Below are 17945 nucleotides of genomic sequence, written 5' to 3'. Positions count from 1 at the left end.
CGGGCTCGCAGGCCGGCGCTAGGACCTGCGCGGCGGGCGGGCACCTCCTCCTCCGCGGGGCGGGCGGGGCCGCGGCCGGTGGCGCCGGCGGCTGGGAGGGAGCGGCCGGGCGGCGCGGCGGAGTCAGCCCCGCGGCGGCATGGAGCCCGGCCCGCCGGCCCCGTGCGGGGACGAGGGGAAGGAGGAGGAGGAGGAGGAGGAAGACTGGCTTCGCCCGCAGCCGGCCGGCGGGGCCGCTCCGCCCGCCCCGTGTGAGCGCGGGCCCCGGGCGGGGAGCGATGGCGGCTGAGAGGAGCCCGCGGCGGGGGCCTGGGAGAAAAGCTCCCGTGGAAGGGGTGGGCGGGGGGCTTCCCCTCGACAGCCACGACCTCGCCTTGTTCCTCCTTAATTAATTATTAATTAACGCCGTGCTCCCACTTGGCTTCTCCCCTCGAGACCTCGCCATCAAACCCACCGCCCCCGGAACAGCGCAGAGGGAGCGGGGTGGCATGGGGACGATGGCGACTAATCGGGTTTTGTTTGGTTGTTTTTCCCAGCTTAAATAAAAGCCCTTTTTTAATTATTATTTTCTTTTAACTGGGCGGGTTGGTTTGGTGGCGGGGGGTGCTGTTGGCTGCGGCCGGTGTCCGGCAGAGCTGTCGCAGCAGAGTTAAAACCAGAATATTTTACAGAAACAGATTAAAAATAAGTCTCAGCGTTCCGCTGCGGAATGGTTTGTATCGGCAGAGCGACGTCCTGAAGGGGTTCAGTGAAAAACAGGTAGAGCTGACCCCAAAAACGGGCGTGTTTTGGTAGTAGGAGTTTTTTTGTGTGTTTTTGTAGTGGCCACGGGTAGCTTCCGCTCCTAAGTAATCCTAGAATGAATGCAGCGTTGAATTAGTAAAAAACTTGTAAATTTTATAGTCTTCTTGTAATATCTGTTTATTAGTATGGATTAATTTTTTTAAAACATTGCTAAATCACACGGCGGGCGGGTAGTAGCTTTTAATCTGCTCATTTACTCTCCTTGCAGGCCACAGCAAGCCCGTACCGGCCAGGAGCGCAGCGCGCAGAGTGATCGTGCACATCGACTTGGACTGCTTTTACGCCCAAGTAGAAACGATCCGTAATCCCGAATTACGAGACAAGCCTTTAGGTATGAGTTACCTTCCTGTTAATCCGGGGATGATGTGTGTTCAGGCAAGAGAAACTCGGGACGTGCCTGCGCGGTGAGCTGGAGGCCGCCGCGCCGGAGCCGCGACCGCATCGAGAGCGAGCAAGGGGCAGCCCAGGCTGCGTGCGACGGCAAGATTAGAAACTCCTCTTGGCACAGAGGCACTCGCCGACGTGTCTGAGCAGTTTCTATCCTGCGTGGGCATAGGGAGGGCTGAGCTCCCCAGGTGAGCAGGGGCCTTCTGGCAGAGTCACGCTCAAAGCGTGCCTCGCTCCGTCCAGAAGCAAGGAATGAACGCGCGGCGGTCGGTCATGGCTGTGATCCGTGGGGAAGGCACAGCGTAAAATGGTACGTAAAGAGCGCTTTCACGGGTAAGATTGCCTAAAAAGGCCCAAAAGTACGGGTGATATTACAGTGGGAAAAAATATCTATAAGGTTCTAAAGTCTTCTTATCATCCAGTAACCAAAATCAAGAGATCTGTCCTCATAGTCTTGCACAAGACTGCTGGGTTGGTTCAGCGATGCTGCGTTCCGAGGAAAGCTTGTGCTCCACAGTCTTTGCAGTGGCACGAAAGTAGCGTGGTTTTCCGTCAAGTACCAAGAAACCTAAACTTTAAAACGCATTTGACCTTTATTTTCAGGTGTGCAGCAGAAATACCTCGTAGTTACCTGTAACTATGAAGCCAGGAAACTGGGAGTGAAGAAACTGATGTCTGTGAAGGATGCTAAGGAGAGGTGCCCTCAGCTGACACTGGTTAATGGAGAAGATCTCACTCCATACAGGGAAATGTCGTACCAGGTTACAGGTACAGAATTGGCAGTATCTCATAATTAAATGTTACTCTCGTTGATTGTCACTGATTACTGCTTTTATCATCAGCACTGTTAGCAGGTGAAATAGTAATAACTCAAAAGCGAAAGCCCACCTAGCTGGGAAACAGATTTCCTTAGGAGGAAGTACTGCAGAGGTTAAGAACTGTAACTTCAAAAAGAAATGAGGAAAGAAAGAAGAGATTTGGGGAGAAGAAAAGCAAAAGATGACAGAGGTAGTGGTGGGATGAAGAAATATTCCTCCTCTTCACCTTTGCTAAATAAGTGCCTTGTCCATAGGAACTCAGCTGTGGATTGATGCAAACGTCAAAATCTCAGAGTATTAGTTGCGTGCATATTATCCTTGGGTATCTTTTTCCTCCTAGAGTTGTTGGGGGAATTCAGTCCCCTGGTGGAAAGGCTTGGGTTTGATGAAAATTTCGTGGATATCACAGAGATGGTCGAGAAAAGACTAAACCAGCTCCAGCAAAGTGGGTGCTGCAGAGTCTGTGTGTCTGGCCATGTGTACAAGCACCAAGGTGAGTGAAACATTCTCCACGTTGAAAACTACGGTAAATGTTTGTGAAGGTCCGTGCAAAGTATCTGTCTTCTTCTGAGTATTGTCCAGAGCTGAACAGCTGGCAGCCTGGGTTGCTCCGTGCTTGGCTGCTGTGTTAGAAGAGTACGCGTATCGCAAACGTGAATCAGCGTTCTAATTAAACAGTACTGAAAATAAATCTCAGCGGTAGATAAGCATGTACAGTGATTTGGGAGAACAGATTTTCATTGTCCTTTATTTTTTTTTCTTTAGAGTACTTTTACTGTACTAAGACACAGAATTTTCTTTGAGCTTGAATGTCTGGCAAAATTGAATGAGTTTTTCAACGAATGAAAACAAAAACAACGTTGCTGTAGCCATTAGGTCAGGAATAGACTTACTGAGACCGAAGCAGCTGACTGAGCTGCTTCATCCATCATCAAACGTGAACACAGTAGCTATGCCGTGCTGCCCATGTTGTGCACTGGGAAGGAGAGCAGTTGGGTTTTCTTCTGGACTTTGAGCTATTGCGATGGCTTTGAATATGGCTCGGAGAGGAGGGAAATGCCTGCACAGCCCTTTTCCTCACTTGGCATTTGCGTGTGAGTAATAAAGGCTTAGCTGCAAGGCAGCCCTCCAGTAAAGATTTGTGAATCTCTACTTTCGTTACATCAGTACAAGAGTCTGTCATATTTAACACTTTTCTCTGATACTGTATTTTATATTTAAAACACTCCCTAAACATTATGCTTCCTGGACAGTATGCCCCTGGTTTTGGACAGCAGCAGTCTCCCTTTTACCAGGGTTTTTGGGAGGTAGCAGCGAGGTTAAACTTGGATACAGAAGCTGTGGCAATACCACTTGACCCATGAGACCGTACCTTCTTGTACTGCTCTAAAGCAATGTAAGAAACACCTAAATCTAAAGAATTAGCTAACTAGGCGACCGTTTACATACTGAACACTGCTTTCTTTTTCCTTTGCAGCTATCAATTTGCATGACACAGCGCATGTAAGACTAGTTATTGGATCTCAGATTGCAGAAGAGTTCAGGGAAGCCGTATACACGAGACTGGGCCTCACAGGCTGTGCGGGAGTGGCCTCTAACAAACTGCTCTCTAAACTGGTATCTGGGACCTTTAAGCCAAATCAGCAAACGGTTCTTCTGCCTGAAAGCAGTCAAGATCTCATCCGCAGCCTTGAGCACATCCAAAAAGTGCCTGGTAAGCAGGGTTCTATGAGCATAGACAAGGAGAGCACACTGACACTCTTAAGATAAGAAAAATTACTGAAAAAATTCTAGCTGACAATTTTAAAATCTTGATCTCGCAGGCAGGCAGTGGGGTGTGCAGGTATGTGTTGAGGGTGTGCTTTTTTATCATAAATTGAGTTTTGTTTAGCAGAAGGAATTAAAGGACTTTGGTTTTCTTAATTTTCGGTTGACAGAAATGTGTTGCAACAGTCTACAAGATACCTTCAAAAATACTAAACTCTCAGTTTAATCTTATAGAAGTCCAAACATTGTGGTTGATACTAGGTTTTAAATATAAACTTTTCTAAACTTGCTGATTGCAAACCTACTGACAGTTATTAAAACAGCCTACTGGAACCCGACAGAATACTCTGAGGAAATACTTCTCCTAATTATTCTACACTGACACTGTGCTGTTGGCCAGGAAGCGCTGTTGCAGGCTTACAGGCAGATCTTTGCAGTGTCCCAGGATGGCTTTTCTAATGGCAGAGTCTAAAACTCCAAGAGAAACTGACCAAAAGTGTTACCAAAACATCTGCACTGCAGTAGTGAAAGTGTTAGTACTATGTGGGTGGGCACTTTTTATATATATATATATACATATATATGTGTATATATATTCAGTTTTCTGTGTATTTTTACTACACATTTTGTTTAGGCATTGGCTACAAAACAACCAAACATCTTGAAAGGCTGGGTGTTAGGAACGTGTGTGAGCTCCAGGCATTTCCGTCTGCTGTGTTAGAGAAGGAACTAGGGGTTTCTGTTGCTCAGCGTATCCAAAAACTCAGCTACGGAGAAGATGACTCCCCTGTGACTCCGTCAGGCCCTCCTCAGGTACAAGTATTGTACCGAAATACTTTTTATAAAGAGCAAGAAAAATGGCTTTTAGTTTTATGCAGCTTTGCTGGACTAACCAAAACAGTGCACTCTTGTATGTGTTCTCTAGTACAACCCAATTAATGTATAATTCTCCTGAAATTCAGCTGAGCTCTGAGTGTCAAAGATATCTTGGTGTTAATTCTACACACTTAATTGTGATACTTCCTCTTCAGAATTTTGAAGTAACTACAAAACTGAAAGGACTAATGGGTTTTTTTAGTCCTTTAGTGATGAAGATTCCTTCAAAAAATGTTCATCAGAAGCAGAAGTTAAAGAGAAAATTGAAGAACTGCTTCCTAACCTCTTAGACAGGTGACTGTCCTCAGTAGCTCTTTTTGATGCCTGAAATTGTGACCTGAAGGGACTTGAAGCATATGTTAGGTTTGTCTCGTACTCTATACTTGTTCTCTCAACAAAATGCATTTATAGCAACAGCACCTGCATGTCCAACTTCCCCTTTGGTCTTTGTCTCCATTCATGGACTGTCCTGCTGTATTGCCCCTTTCCTCTTGCCCTGTCTCTTGGCTTGCCCCCAGCCCTTCCACTCCTATGCAGCTTCTCTGATAAAGATCTTTGCATGTTCCATTTGCTGATCCCTGTTGCTTTGGTTGCACATCACAGTATTTAGTGCATCTTCACGCATCTCTGTGAAGGATCCTAGGTTTTCCTTCTCTTTCCGTAAGTGACTTTCTATTTTCAGACCCTTGGAGATCACCATTTATGCATGTCTGCTGTTCCACAACTTATTTTTCTGTCAGTCTGAAAGAACATTTTCATTTCTTCCTCCTTCCCCTGCCTTGTGAATCCAGGCAGTATCCAAGCCCAAGATACTTGAGAAAAACACCAGCACAGCAGGAGGATGCATTTACTCATGTCTTGACTACTGTGACTTTCCTATCCTCCCTTTCTCTCCTATGATTTTCTTTACTTAATAAAAAGTAATGAAAAGGAGTAATATTCTAGCAGCAGTGAACTGTGTTTCCTATTCTGCCATGCTTCAGCTTCTGATTTTTGAAAGCCTCTTTGCATCAGCCCTGAATAGCCTTTGTGTCCTCTGTTAGTTCTTGATTATTTTTTTCCTCTAAGTATTTTAGTATTCTCTGCATGCCTCTCCAAGCCCTAACATAACCTAGAAGTCTTAAGGTTTTCTGTCCCCACGTCTATGTAAGTCTCACGATAGATATATCCATATTAGTTATATTAACATTGTGGGCAAGCAGTATTTCGTCTGCATCTCAGACATTGCTCGGTTATCACAAAAGTGAGACTGTGTGTCCTATCTTGTTTACAACTTGTAGAACTGAGAAATTTTTTTTTTGTAGGGAAAACACCTTCCCCAGTGGCTTTGGAGAGGGAAACAAACAATTGCATACTTTGTTTCTTACCACTCTTCCAAAAGCCAGTTAACCTTTTGCTGCGAAAGTGGGGATGTTTCCTTGAAAGGCAAAAAGAGCAGCTAAAAGCTTAGGATTATACAGGATGTAACTACAAAGACTATATTACTTTTAATATATTAAACATTGAAACGTGGCAGTATTGCAGACCGACCCACTTAATTTTCCCCTTCAGTTCAGCGGAAGACTCTTGGAATTGTATTGAACTTCTAACTTACGGGTAATTAAGGGAACCAGCTAGGACCCAAAATTCCCTGTATCATCAGCGGAGTAAAGCCTGAATTCGGGAGAGATCTGTAACGCTCAGTTTGACTGTCTAACCTCGGTGCTGTGACAGTTTGCACAGACTCTCTGAGAAATGCTTGTAGTAATGCTTATTGCTGCATGCACATTCACGCTCCGTAGGATACACAAAGATGGAAGACGACCACACACAGTAAGACTGACCATTCGCCAGTTCTCCCCAACCGATAAATGGTTTAACCGGGAAAGTCGCCAGTGTCCTGTTCCACCTCAACTCATCCAGAAATTTGGAAAAGGTAAACTAAGAATTTTTGAAAGTATCAGCTCTGTGCTGCTGCCACCTAACTTCTCTGTAAAATTCTGTTACTTAATGTCATGATAATATTCCCTACACTTAATATTTGGAAACTTTTCCATTACTTTTAATGGATATAGCTTGATGAGATATACTAAAAATGTCTAGAACTTCACTGTAGGAATAATTTCTATGTTACTACCATGTTTTAACCCAGTCTGGCCGCATTCCTGGCAATAAATTTCTTGGTGGTGTGAGAAAGGGTGACTGGGGGTTGCTTCCCAGATTAATAATCTGCTTTTCTCTATTAGGGATTTGAATTATGTTCTCAGTTTTATTACGTAATAAAATGGATGTACCTCTGAAAATTAGTAACATAATGGCTCTCATCCTTCTGAGACCAACCCGCAACTGCAATTCATTTGACACTTGATTCAGATTGGGGTGAGGAAATAAATCTGGATCACTGCTGTGTCAGCACACAGAATCACTGTTCCCTGACTTCAGGGAATTACTTCTCACAGTCCTAGAGAAGCTATCGAAAGTCTGAGTAGCTTCTCACTTCTCAGTTGCTACTGGACTTCCACATCAGAGGAGACTAACAATTACTGTCAGCTCATAGAGTCACGCGAACTCCAATAAACCGTGTTATTACCAATGGTGGGGTAATGTTACATACCTACGTGGCCCTATAAAGGCCCTTTCTGCTAGAATTAGATCATTTTTTACATCTATTCCGCTTGGCTTCTATTCTGTAATTCTTTTCTAATGTCACAGGTGTGACATTTTTACTGAAGGGTGAAAAAAAGTCTGTTAGTTCAGGACATACCTGACAGGGCAGAATGAACATCTTAATGACTATAAGGATAGATTATTTTGGAAGCCTTTCGCAGTGCTTGCCTTTGTACTTTGCTATTTAAATCAATCTTATTCAGCCAGTTATTCTTTATTATATATCGGGTTTTTTCAACCTTTTTTCTTTCAGAAGGCAGCAACATTATACCCCCATTGGTCGATATACTAATGAAACTGTTTCGAAAGATGATAGATGTAGATCTACCATTTCACCTTACCCTTTTGAATGTCTGCTTCTCCAACCTCAAAGATCTTCCTAGCAGCAAGAAAGGATCAATTGGTTTCTATCTAAAGCAGATGTCACCACCATCAGGCTCTGGTAAACGTGTCCGGGTAAGCTGGAAGATACAGAAAACTATTTGCTGATAAGAAAGTTCTGAGATATTTCTGTCTTTATTATACAGATTTAAACGTTAACTGCTTTGGAATTTTTAGGATCATAAAAGTCTTATTCACCTGGTAAAAATGAGTATTTAAGTGGGGTCTTCTGAGCAGGTTTTACTTGTTTTCTTTCATTAGACAGACTGCTTCAAAGAGATCTAACACTGTCTTGAATGGGACAGCCGGCTAGGTTGTCAAGCCCCTTAACTGAAGGCAGCAGAATTCACTAAGGGAGAAATCCAAACTTGTGTCTTCTGAAAAATAATTTCCAAATTTGACTGTTCATTTCAGCAAGATCTGCCCGTTATTAAGCATTTGTGAAACAACAGGCCCCTTACTCGGATATTGTCATACTGAAGCATCTTTTACCTTAGACTAAAATCTCCTTAAAGTTGCTTGTAATTTACCTTGTTGCTTTTATTCAGATACTTTCACAGTGATTATTTCCCTTCCTATGCATTCTCAAGTCTCCCTGTTCAGACCAGGAATGAATCAAAGATTTAATGCTGTATTGGCCACTAGCACTAGCTTCTGATCTAGTGGGCTTCTAATTCCTGCTTGGAACTGAAGCCACCTGCTGCCTCCCAACTGCATGTGCTACACAGCGCAGGAGCTGTCTGTGGAAACACTGACAAGGATCTCCACAAGATGCTTTCAGCACATAATACAAAAAATTACTAACTTCAAAATTATGTTGTGTAATGAATTTACTAGTTTTGTCTTGACATAGCAATTTTGCATGTTAATACACTTGGCTGATTCTCAGCTGCTCAGGAATATGATGGGTAACATCATACCATGTACTCTAAAGCAGTTTTAAAGCAATAAAACATAACTTCAAGGTATTTGCTACTTTAAAATAAGAAAACTATTCCTACGTGTGTGTACTTTAAGGTCTATGTTTGAAAATTAGATTTTAAAAAACACTACCAATCATAAGGAAAAAAAATTACTGTCTGTTAATGAACAAATCTGTTGGTAAAGTAGTGCTTAGTAATTGGTAGGATACACAGAACATACTTATGCTGTTATGTACGTTTTTTGCCACAGGAAGTAGATGATGTCTCCCAAGGTGAGGGAAGCGCTTCTTGGAACCAGAACTGCAACAGAACTGGAAGTACAAAAACTAGGAAGCTTTCAGAGGAAAAGAGCAGCAATATAAAAAAAGCAGGAATTCCCGACTTCCCACTTCATTTGTCTCTTGGTGATATTGACCAGGAAGTCTTCAGGGAACTTCCAGAAGATATTCAACAAGAAATTATTTCTCAAAAACCAGAAGCAATCCCTACTGAGAATGTTTCGGGGCAGCCACCGGTGTGTTTTGCAGAAGAGGTGTACAGCCCTTGCCCAGATTCTAAGGGACTAGGCAGCGATACGCGCTCTGCAGGGTGCGGTACACATCTCGCATCGGCTCCTCAATCAGCAGCTGCTCTGGCACACAGCTCCAGGGCCAGCTGCTCTGCCGAGTACCCTGGAAGCACACTGACAAGCAGCAGTACAGAAGAACAACCTAGAGACTCTCTGAACTTCAGAGGGAGAGATCTCTCATCTCTGGAAGCTGGTGGAACTGTTCTGCGTGTCCCTGTCTTGGATAAAGATGAGCAGCCCTTTGAAACAACTTCTGAGGATAAAGCCTTCAGCAGGCAAGCAGAAATTGTGTTTCCTCCTAATGTTGACACAAAGACTTTTTATGAACTACCTGCAGATGTGCAAGATGAACTGCTAGCTGAATGGAAGAATCTGCAACCTGTGTCCAAAACATCGACAGATAAAGCCCCTGAAAAGCCTAAAACAAATAAAGGAAGGAGGAATACAGCACCATGTTCATCACAGTCTAACAGTTTGCTAAGATATTTTAAGCCACAATGAAACACTTTCCATAATCGCGACGCTGTAAGAATCAGCACTTGAAGGCACTTCAGTTCTGAAAAGTTTATTGTAAATTGTAAAGACATGAATATTAAAAACTTATTTTGACAACTTTTGACATAAAACCTGCTGGTGACTCTGTTTAAGTAGTAATTAGTTTATCTTATTTTTCTTTCTTATAAATTGACATTTATCTGATGAATCTTTAGTTCTCCTAAACATATTACCATGTGCAAACATATTTTAGTATTCAATATTAATACCTTAACATGCTGACTGGGGGGAAGGAATTTTTACTTGCATTTGCATTAAGTTACACTATGTATGCAGTTAATTGTTTCTAACAGCTTGGGAAGGGATTGAGCAGAGAAGATGAAAGCAATTTTCACACTGTTCTTTAATTTGCACCACTGTTTCTATGATTGCTAATGGAAACTACTATTCACCTGGCTGTCACGATTTCCTCCAGTTAACTCGTAACTAGAGGTACCAGAAACACTAAGGGGCAATGGAAAAGATTACTTCCAAATGAATCATATCTCATCTTGTTCCTGGAAATTAGTCAGCATATAAAAATTGTTAGGTTTGGTGCCCAGGATTCAGAAAATGACAAACAACTCAGTGTAGAAAGAGCAGCTTTTAATGAGATGCAGTATACAAATTCATCCAGCTTTTCAAATATTTAATTCCAAAACAGTGAAATAGTTGCTAATTACACTTGCACACTTATAATTAATAAACATGGTTAAAGTTTCTAGTACACAAGACGTTTGCTTGTTGCAGTCGAGTACATAATTGAGGTAAGAATTTATCAAAGTGTGTTTAAAGCTACAACAAAATATTTTACTACTGTATTTTAACATTGCTATAATTCCTATCACCAGATTCTCATGTGCATGTATATATTATATTCCCTGCATATAAAGTGCAAAAATATTACAAAACATCACCTGATTACATTGAAAGCGACATCCTGTGCTTCGATGGCACTTTAGTGTAAATTCTTGCATGATTCCCAAGAACAGAGAAAGCCAACATTCACCATTTGAACTGTTAAGCTTTACACGTTTCCACATAAACCACCATTAAAGTAAACTTCATCATCTACTTTAAAAATGAATCCAAGTAAAAGACGCATGTGATTTAAGTGGTTATTATTTTCCACTTACATTTAATTACGGTCCTTCAAGCCCTGCAGTCCAGCTCTCGTGTCAGTGATTAAGTTGATGAGAGTAGCAGGTAATGCTGTCTCCACTACAGAAGAGGGAAGCATTCCTCCTAGTTGTGGCTGAATAAATACAACCAGCTTAGAATGCTCTGGATTCCTGGGATGAAAGGAGCAAAATCCTTCAGTTAGCACTTGCTACTCTTGCTGTGAAACTTACTGAGATGTACAAGAGTTTACAGTTTATAGTTCATCTCTGTTGAAGTTACTACTGTGGAAAAGTGGAGGATGTCCAAGTTTAGTTTGTTTCAAAAGACAGTCTGAGTTACAAAACTGATCTGCACAAAACTCTAAAGATTCCCCAGAATAAAACTGTCCAAATAAAATTTAAAAACCCCAACTGTGTGGTCCAGTAAATTTTAAGCTTTTTATAGAGAACTGAGTAACCAAAGATGCTGTAAGGGGGCTTTAAATACTTACTCAGGCAAAGGAGAACACACATATCCACAGGGATAGTTATAGCCTCGGACACAAGAGGGAGCTGGAGGGCAGCTGGAGTATTCCACGCTGACAGCTTTTAAGTCACCACACACAAAGAGCAAAATCAAATTAATTATGCTTATGTACGTCGATCGTACGACTCAAAAATACCTTTTAAAAACAAACTACTCCAACTGCTATAGGACAGTAAAAGATCTCACAGTGTGGTCACTCGTGTGTTTAGCAATTGTATGCAAAACACCTAAAGGACATTAAATATTTGTGTGAGTAATTCAACACATGTAAAAGTTTCTATAGATGTTTGGGCAGGCGTACCCCAACATATTATCCTTGAGCCGTAAACACACATACCTAAGTGCTGAGGTGTGGCTTAGTTCTGGACAAAGAAGTCAAGTCAGTTCGTCAGCAGATGTCATTAATTAATAAACTCAAGTGCAGAGATGATGAGGAAACAGCTGCACACATGCACAGTAGTAGTTGGGAGGGGTTGTTATCTATTATATTTGCATAATGAAAGTCTTACAAGGCCATGGCATCAAAAAAACAATAAGGCAAAAAAGGTTCAAGATGAAGAAAGTTTTCTTCCATGTACTAAGATCCCCACAAAGGAAAAAGATGAGCACAGAAATTAAGTAGCCCTGAGATATTTTCCTGTCTGGCCACAGAGTTGTAATATTAAATCATTTGACATTTTGTGTAAGTTCACAGAGCCAAACTCAAAGGGAATCAAAGATGGGGCAAATTAGCAATTCCCTCTGAGAATTCCATACTAGGCAAGTAGCTTTTGGCCAGGAAACCATCTAAATACACAAAATTGTTACTAAATAAGCACTGAATTTATAGAGTGAAATAATAAATTCTAGCTTCCTCTTACTACTACTACATTTTTTCAATTTTTCAAAGACATAATAAGAGAATAAACAAAGAACACAGTATTTTCTCTGAAGATCAATGTTGATAGTTTCAGTATTAAAAAAATAACTCTGTTTTGGTGATAAACAGGAGGGGACTGTTCACATCAGTAAAGCCACACACAGAGCAAGGTACTCTGTGCTGGGATTAGGCTGCAGAACTTACTCTGCAGCCATTCACTTTAGGATTTTCAGAAGGCAGCCAAAAAACGAAAGCGGTAGTTACATGCAACTTACAGTTAGTTGTAAAGATACCCCCAGGGTATTGTTTAACATGCAGCAGGTCAACAAAATCCCTTGATGAAATCAGTCCCATACCATAACTGTGTGTTACACTGTGGTATATACCAGTGTCCTACAAGTAAGTAAAAGTCATCTTTTTAATTAATACGTAAGAAGCTAAGTTTTATTTAATTAGCAAAGCAGCATTCCATGCTGAATAATGAGAATAACGGATTCCTATTTGTTAGCATAAGACAACGTTCGCATATCCAGTTAGTGCTGAACTAATGAAAGCCATGAAAGGGATCTTCAGTGACACAGCACAGGGATTCACTGCCATTCCTTCTGGCCTAGATTTAGGCAGGAGTACAGTTTCTGTGCGGAAAAACTCAAAATGTGCACCTTTAGTATCCACATTTAGTGGAGCTAGAATGCCCGTTTGCATTAAAATACAGATTGCATTCTAGGACAAAGGCATAGAATCTGTCAAACTAACTCAGCTCCAAAAACAGCAAAGAAGATACGGATGGGTGTACCACTACATACTAACATCTGACCAATTCGAGTGGATCCAGGCAGAGGAAAGAGAGAGAGGTTCAGGGAAGACAAAAAGGGGAGCATTTTTTTTGTGGTTTAGGGAGTACTTTATACACTTGAGTCATTCATACGTGTGTAATACGTTCCAAGACCTCTCTCTCTACACAGGGCCATCTCTCTCCAGTGGTCAGCTCACAGAATCACAGAACAGTAGGGGTTGGAAGGGACCTCTGTGGGTCATCTAGCCCAACCCTCCTGCCGAAGCAGGGTCACCTACAGCAGGCTGCACAGGACCTTGTCCAGCTCAAAGCCAGCTAACACAGAACTGATACTCTTCCCAGGAATTCCGAGTTCTGGGTTTCCAGAGTGCCCAAGACAAAGCCCAGAGCAACTGGAATTCTGAACACACGACACTCCACAGCACCAGCACAGCATTAATTCAACTTCCATGCTGCCCTTGACTTTGGTGATTTTTTTGCATCCGTATAAACCACGCTCACTGTGAGAGCGGAGCTTTCCCTGCCTGTTGTTGGCATTGTGTCTCACCCTACTCTTGGTGGAGACTTCTGTTGTTTTCCACAGACCGAGTTCTTGGCATGCTTGAGGACATTTATTTCACAATAAATATTTAACTCCTAACAGGAGGGACGCATTTTGTACCCATTTCACTCAAGTGGCAGATTTAGAAGTTATTAGCAACATACAATGTATTTCATATTTAGAGCTTTCTTTGTCCCAACAGAGGTCTTTTTAGTCACCATAACTCATGCAGGAAGATTTAAAAAATCTTTGTATTAAATTATTGTATTACCTGGTCAATCTTTTCCAACAGTTTGTAAGATTGCAATGCTTTGTCCCATTTGTTTCGATGTTCAGGGAGATACATAAAAGGAATAATCTTATGAGGGACTTCCTTAATTATCCCTTCTCCACGGTATCTAGATTGTGTAAGAAACAGATATTGAATTCACATTTATGAGCTGGAAAAATAAGTTATACGATAATAAGCATCTAGCAGTTGGAGATGTCAGGCTATAATGAGGTAAAGCACATGAATGTAACTGCATTTGATGGATTGATTAAAATTCAACTAGTAATAAAAACTGTTATTCTGTAACATTTTTTTGAGACCATTACATTCTTGACACCGCACATTTTAAGTGAATTATTTGTGAGCGATTAGCTAGGAACCTGCTAATTTAAATAATCTGTTATTTTTTCTATATAGATGCTTTCAATCCATTTTGGCACTGATTGCAAATCTTCTCACTATTTAAGAACTAGCACCTCCTGGCATTCCTCCAACCTTTGTTCATAACCTTCTGAGGAGTTCAAGGGAAAGTTCACAGAGGGGAAGAGGGGCCTCTCACAAGGAAATAGGAAACTCCTCTAACGATGGGAACCACTCACTAATACTGGTAATTCTCACACCTAGTTCCTGGAGAAACTGTGAATCACTACGGTAGTGATTGACAGCAATCAAATCAAAGGTGAAGGATGCTGCGTGACAGCAGATAAGCTCCAAGGAGACTACGCTTGCAAGCAGTTTAAGAAACATGAAATCAGATTTACAGACCCTGATGATGCATGAGCATAAGTCAGAAAGAGGAAAGATAGCAGAGTGCAAACACAGAAGCCCTGCAAAATCACGGACCTGTTTCTTCCCGCTGCAGCAGCAGCTCTTGTCACCACTTACTGCCCTGGTGGAGCGAGCACAGTGTGGGCGTCTACGACTACTCCAGAAACTTGCTTCTCCACTAACTGGGTCCAATGGCGATGGCAAACATCTTAATGGCAACTCAAAAACAGCTAATGTAGGCTGTGGCAGGACCAGTTAAACCCAGCATATTAGTATCTGGATACACCCTTTATTTCCATAACTCCCATGAACTTCTGTTTATCAATCTCCTAAGCAGCTCTCGCCTGCATCCCGTAATGTCTTCTCTCCTAAACTCAGTGCGAGTTGTTAATCAGGAGGACTTTTTCCAGGCAAGGCTTCTGAAAGACACAGTTGCTAGAATACAAGAAAAGGCACACTTGTGCCAAATCTCAATTTCCAGTTTTTACAGGGGGTTATTGGGAACACTGGGAAAAGAGGAAGTAAGCCTGGTAAAGATCGCTTGGATCACCAAATCTAGTCTCACTATCTTAGACAAACTGAAACACATAGCCTCATTTCTTGAGCTTAGGTGACACAATTCCAAAAGAAATCCTATTCAGCCTTGAACAACCACCTTAATGCCTCCCTGAACTCTGCTGAAAATACTTCACCTGACCAAAGCAATGACCTCTACTGCTTTTAACTACCAGACCCCACACTGATTTCTTTTAGCGAGTAAAGCAAAACGTTAATACTCCTGCCAAGTAAAAAAGAAACTGGCATTTGTGATACACTTCATAAATATTCAATGTCAAACTGTAAATGGGAACACCTATACTTTTGCTCCTACAAACAGCTAGTATTCCTTCACAAAAGATGCTACCGACCAGTGCTGCTTGTTAATGGGACAAAGATTTGTACAAAAATAAATGAATGAAAGATTCTGGCTCCCTGTACCAAACAGCACAAAGCACGATAGATAATGCTTTTCCTGACTGCAAAGAATTTGCTATATAAAGATCTGAGTATAACTGAAAATGGCTTCATGCCTGACAGACTACAGCGTATCTTTTCTCCTCCACAGAAACATCAGGCACGTTCTCATGAATTCTAAGCAACCAGACTCTCACTCCCTCACACGCACCTGTACTGAAATAAGATCAGAAATATAATAATAATACTACATACAAAGTATGCAAATTCTTATTGAGAATAGTACTTTTGTCATATTCTAATGAACTATTATAGCTATTTTCCATGACAATAGAGTAATTCTTCTGTAACACTAGTGATACAGCATTGTCTTCTGAAATTAATACCTTCTTTGCTCAAACCTTCAGAAATAATTAGACAACCATGCAAGACTTCTGGATTTAGAATACCACTAATCACAAACATCTCATCATAGTCGGAGCAAATTTTCTCTACTGCCTATCTGTCTAGACTGGCATTTAATGTAATTTCATACCCATTAGGCATTTAAAAAAAAAAAAAAAAGAGAGAGAAGCTAAGGACATGTTGCAAGTGTCGTCTTTTCCTCCAATTTTGCACGCTTCTCTTAAGTGATTTTTTCCCCCCCCTGCTTTAATGATCTGAATCAGCTTGTAAACAACCAGCTGAGTACCACAGCCACCACAAACAAGGGTGAGGATTGCAGAGCCAGGAGAGGAGGAATGCAAAGAGCAGAGCCAACTCTCTCAGTGACAGTAAGCTGTGACATCAGGTTAGTCTGCCTCGCCTAACTCCACCCTTTGGGCCAAGTCTAGTTGCTTAACAACAGCGCTGAACTCATCACTCAAGAGCAGGAAGGACAGGTGAAGTTGCTGCTGTGGAGATGATATAACCTTCTTATTCTCAGTACAGTTAACTCAGTTTTGGGTGCCAGAAAGAAAAAGGTACAAAGGACTGATAAGGCAGAGCAAGAGTGAAAGCACACCTGCATGTGTGAGTATCAGTCAGATGAAGGGGTGAAAAGCAAAGCCCAGCTGCTAAGATGTAATGGCTTGAATATTTCACCAGGAAGAGTTTCTGACTTCAGGCCAAAACTGTGATGCCATATCTACTTATGCCATATTAGTGTTATACAGTATTATATAATATTTAATTTTCATAGCACATTTGAAAATTGCTTTGGAAATCCATCTCTTGTATTCCAGCCCTATTGCTGACCCAGTGTAACTGTAACACAAAAATCTTCGCTACAGCTACCAAAGCTAAAACTTCACACTTTCACAAAGCACAGAACATGATCAACTTTTCCATTTCAATCTTGGGTGTAGCTTCTCAAAGACGAGGTTGTTATTCATTACAGTGACAAACAAAATGTAAATACTTACATATTTCCTTCATACTCTTTTGAAGGCTTTGAAGAAACGGTAACATTTTTCTCAAAGCAGAAAAAAGAAAATAAAAACTTAGCAGTTGATAAAGAGTTGTCAACTATTTCTTAAAGGAAAACAGTTTTAAACACTTTTTGCAACAAAATGTAGTTAATAAAAATAACTTCATACACAATATTAACTAGTATTTTCTTACTGAAACTTTAATCACTCTCCATCCTGAAGTATCTTGACTGTACAATAAAATTTTTTCCGCAACTTCATCGGCAGCTTTCTTATAGTCCATTTACCTGTAAAGATTTAAAAACAGCTTGCTGGTATCTGATAAAAGCACTCGTTAAAGAGCAAAAAAACACAGGGCTCACTCCTGTGTCCTTTCCACAGGGTTTAGTGTACGTTAACTGGGTATTTCTATGAAATTAACTCCTTCATTATATTGAATTTCAGAAAAATATAGCCATTATTTAAAGAAAGTTCTTTAACAGACTTCCAGTCTGGGCTACCAAGAAGTAGCTGCTGATGTGGATCTTGAGAGTGAACTGCAGCATCCGTGGAGACACACCAGTCGCCCCAGATGAAAGCCACCATCGCTCCCCAGTAAAACCTCCCCTCCTCACGCAGTTTATCCCCAGCCTCTCGCACCAAACTCGCTTCGCACCTCAGCCTCTGCGGGGCCGGCCTCTGCCACAGCCGCCCCCGGGACCGGGCCCTCCACCCCCTGCAACCCACTCGAAGGCCTGGCCGGAGGAACCCCCAGCCCCGCGGAGTCAGCCCTGAGGCGAGGGGCGGCGAACAGCCTGCCTGGCAGCCCCCTACCCCATCTTACCCCACTCTCTACCGGGGCTCAGGACGCGAGAAAGAAGAGACAACGGCAGCTCGCACTCACCTCACCGGCGCGGCACCGACTGAAGGCACCGGTCCCGGCCCCGCCCCGCCTTCCCGCCTTCCCGCCGCGGGGCATGCCGGGAGATGTAGTCCCCGAGCCCGGCTTCGCCTACA

General features: G+C 42.0%; 2 protein-coding genes across 2 annotated transcripts; one reads left to right on the top strand and one right to left on the bottom strand.

Annotated features, from left to right (window-relative positions):
* The first annotated feature begins 153 nt into the window (after window positions 1-153).
* Window positions 154-9817, top strand: LOC142365584 (DNA polymerase iota-like). The gene is made up of 10 exons (XM_075446482.1): window positions 154-251; window positions 1013-1135; window positions 1795-1959; window positions 2350-2502; window positions 3487-3723; window positions 4411-4589; window positions 4855-4946; window positions 6434-6567; window positions 7552-7754; window positions 8853-9817. Exons 3-10 carry the CDS (start codon window positions 1863-1865, stop codon window positions 9669-9671), a joined length of 1914 nt encoding a protein of 637 aa, XP_075302597.1. The 5' UTR covers window positions 154-251; window positions 1013-1135; window positions 1795-1862; the 3' UTR covers window positions 9672-9817.
* On the bottom strand, window positions 9720-17888 carry LOC142365585 (stAR-related lipid transfer protein 6-like). The gene is made up of 7 exons (XM_075446483.1): window positions 17833-17888; window positions 17143-17236; window positions 16944-16993; window positions 13819-13945; window positions 12486-12603; window positions 11317-11410; window positions 9720-10996 (listed from the first exon to the last, which is right to left on the bottom strand). The coding sequence occupies exons 2-7, from the start codon at window positions 17230-17232 to the stop codon at window positions 10843-10845; spliced, it is 633 nt and encodes a 210-aa protein (XP_075302598.1). The 5' UTR covers window positions 17233-17236; window positions 17833-17888; the 3' UTR covers window positions 9720-10842.
* Window positions 17889-17945: the final 57 nt, after the last annotated feature.

This window comes from Opisthocomus hoazin, chromosome W (genome assembly GCF_030867145.1).
Source record: "Opisthocomus hoazin isolate bOpiHoa1 chromosome W, bOpiHoa1.hap1, whole genome shotgun sequence".
In the NCBI taxonomy this organism is placed as follows: Eukaryota; Metazoa; Chordata; class Aves; order Opisthocomiformes; family Opisthocomidae; genus Opisthocomus; species Opisthocomus hoazin.
Note: the sequence above shows the minus strand (reverse complement) of the source record. Positions and strands in the feature narration are given on the sequence as shown.

Excerpts from the sequence above, each read along its gene's own strand:
- LOC142365584 (XM_075446482.1), top strand. The coding sequence starts at position 1,863 with ATGTCTGTGAAGGATGCTAAGGAGAGGTGCCCTCAGCTGACACTGGTT. Across the intron at positions 3,724-4,410 it reads GCACATCCAAAAAGTGCCTG|GCATTGGCTACAAAACAACC; the intron begins GTAAGCAGGGTT and ends CATTTTGTTTAG. Across the intron at positions 4,947-6,433 it reads CTTCCTAACCTCTTAGACAG|GATACACAAAGATGGAAGAC; the intron begins GTGACTGTCCTC and ends CACGCTCCGTAG.
- LOC142365585 (XM_075446483.1), bottom strand. The coding sequence starts at position 17,232 with ATGGACTATAAGAAAGCTGCCGATGAAGTTGCGGAAAAAATTTTATTG. Across the intron at positions 11,411-12,485 it reads GGGTATCTTTACAACTAACT|CTGTCAGCGTGGAATACTCC; the intron begins GTAAGTTGCATG and ends GTGACTTAAAAG. Across the intron at positions 10,997-11,316 it reads GTGTGTTCTCCTTTGCCTGA|GAATCCAGAGCATTCTAAGC; the intron begins GTAAGTATTTAA and ends CTTTCATCCCAG.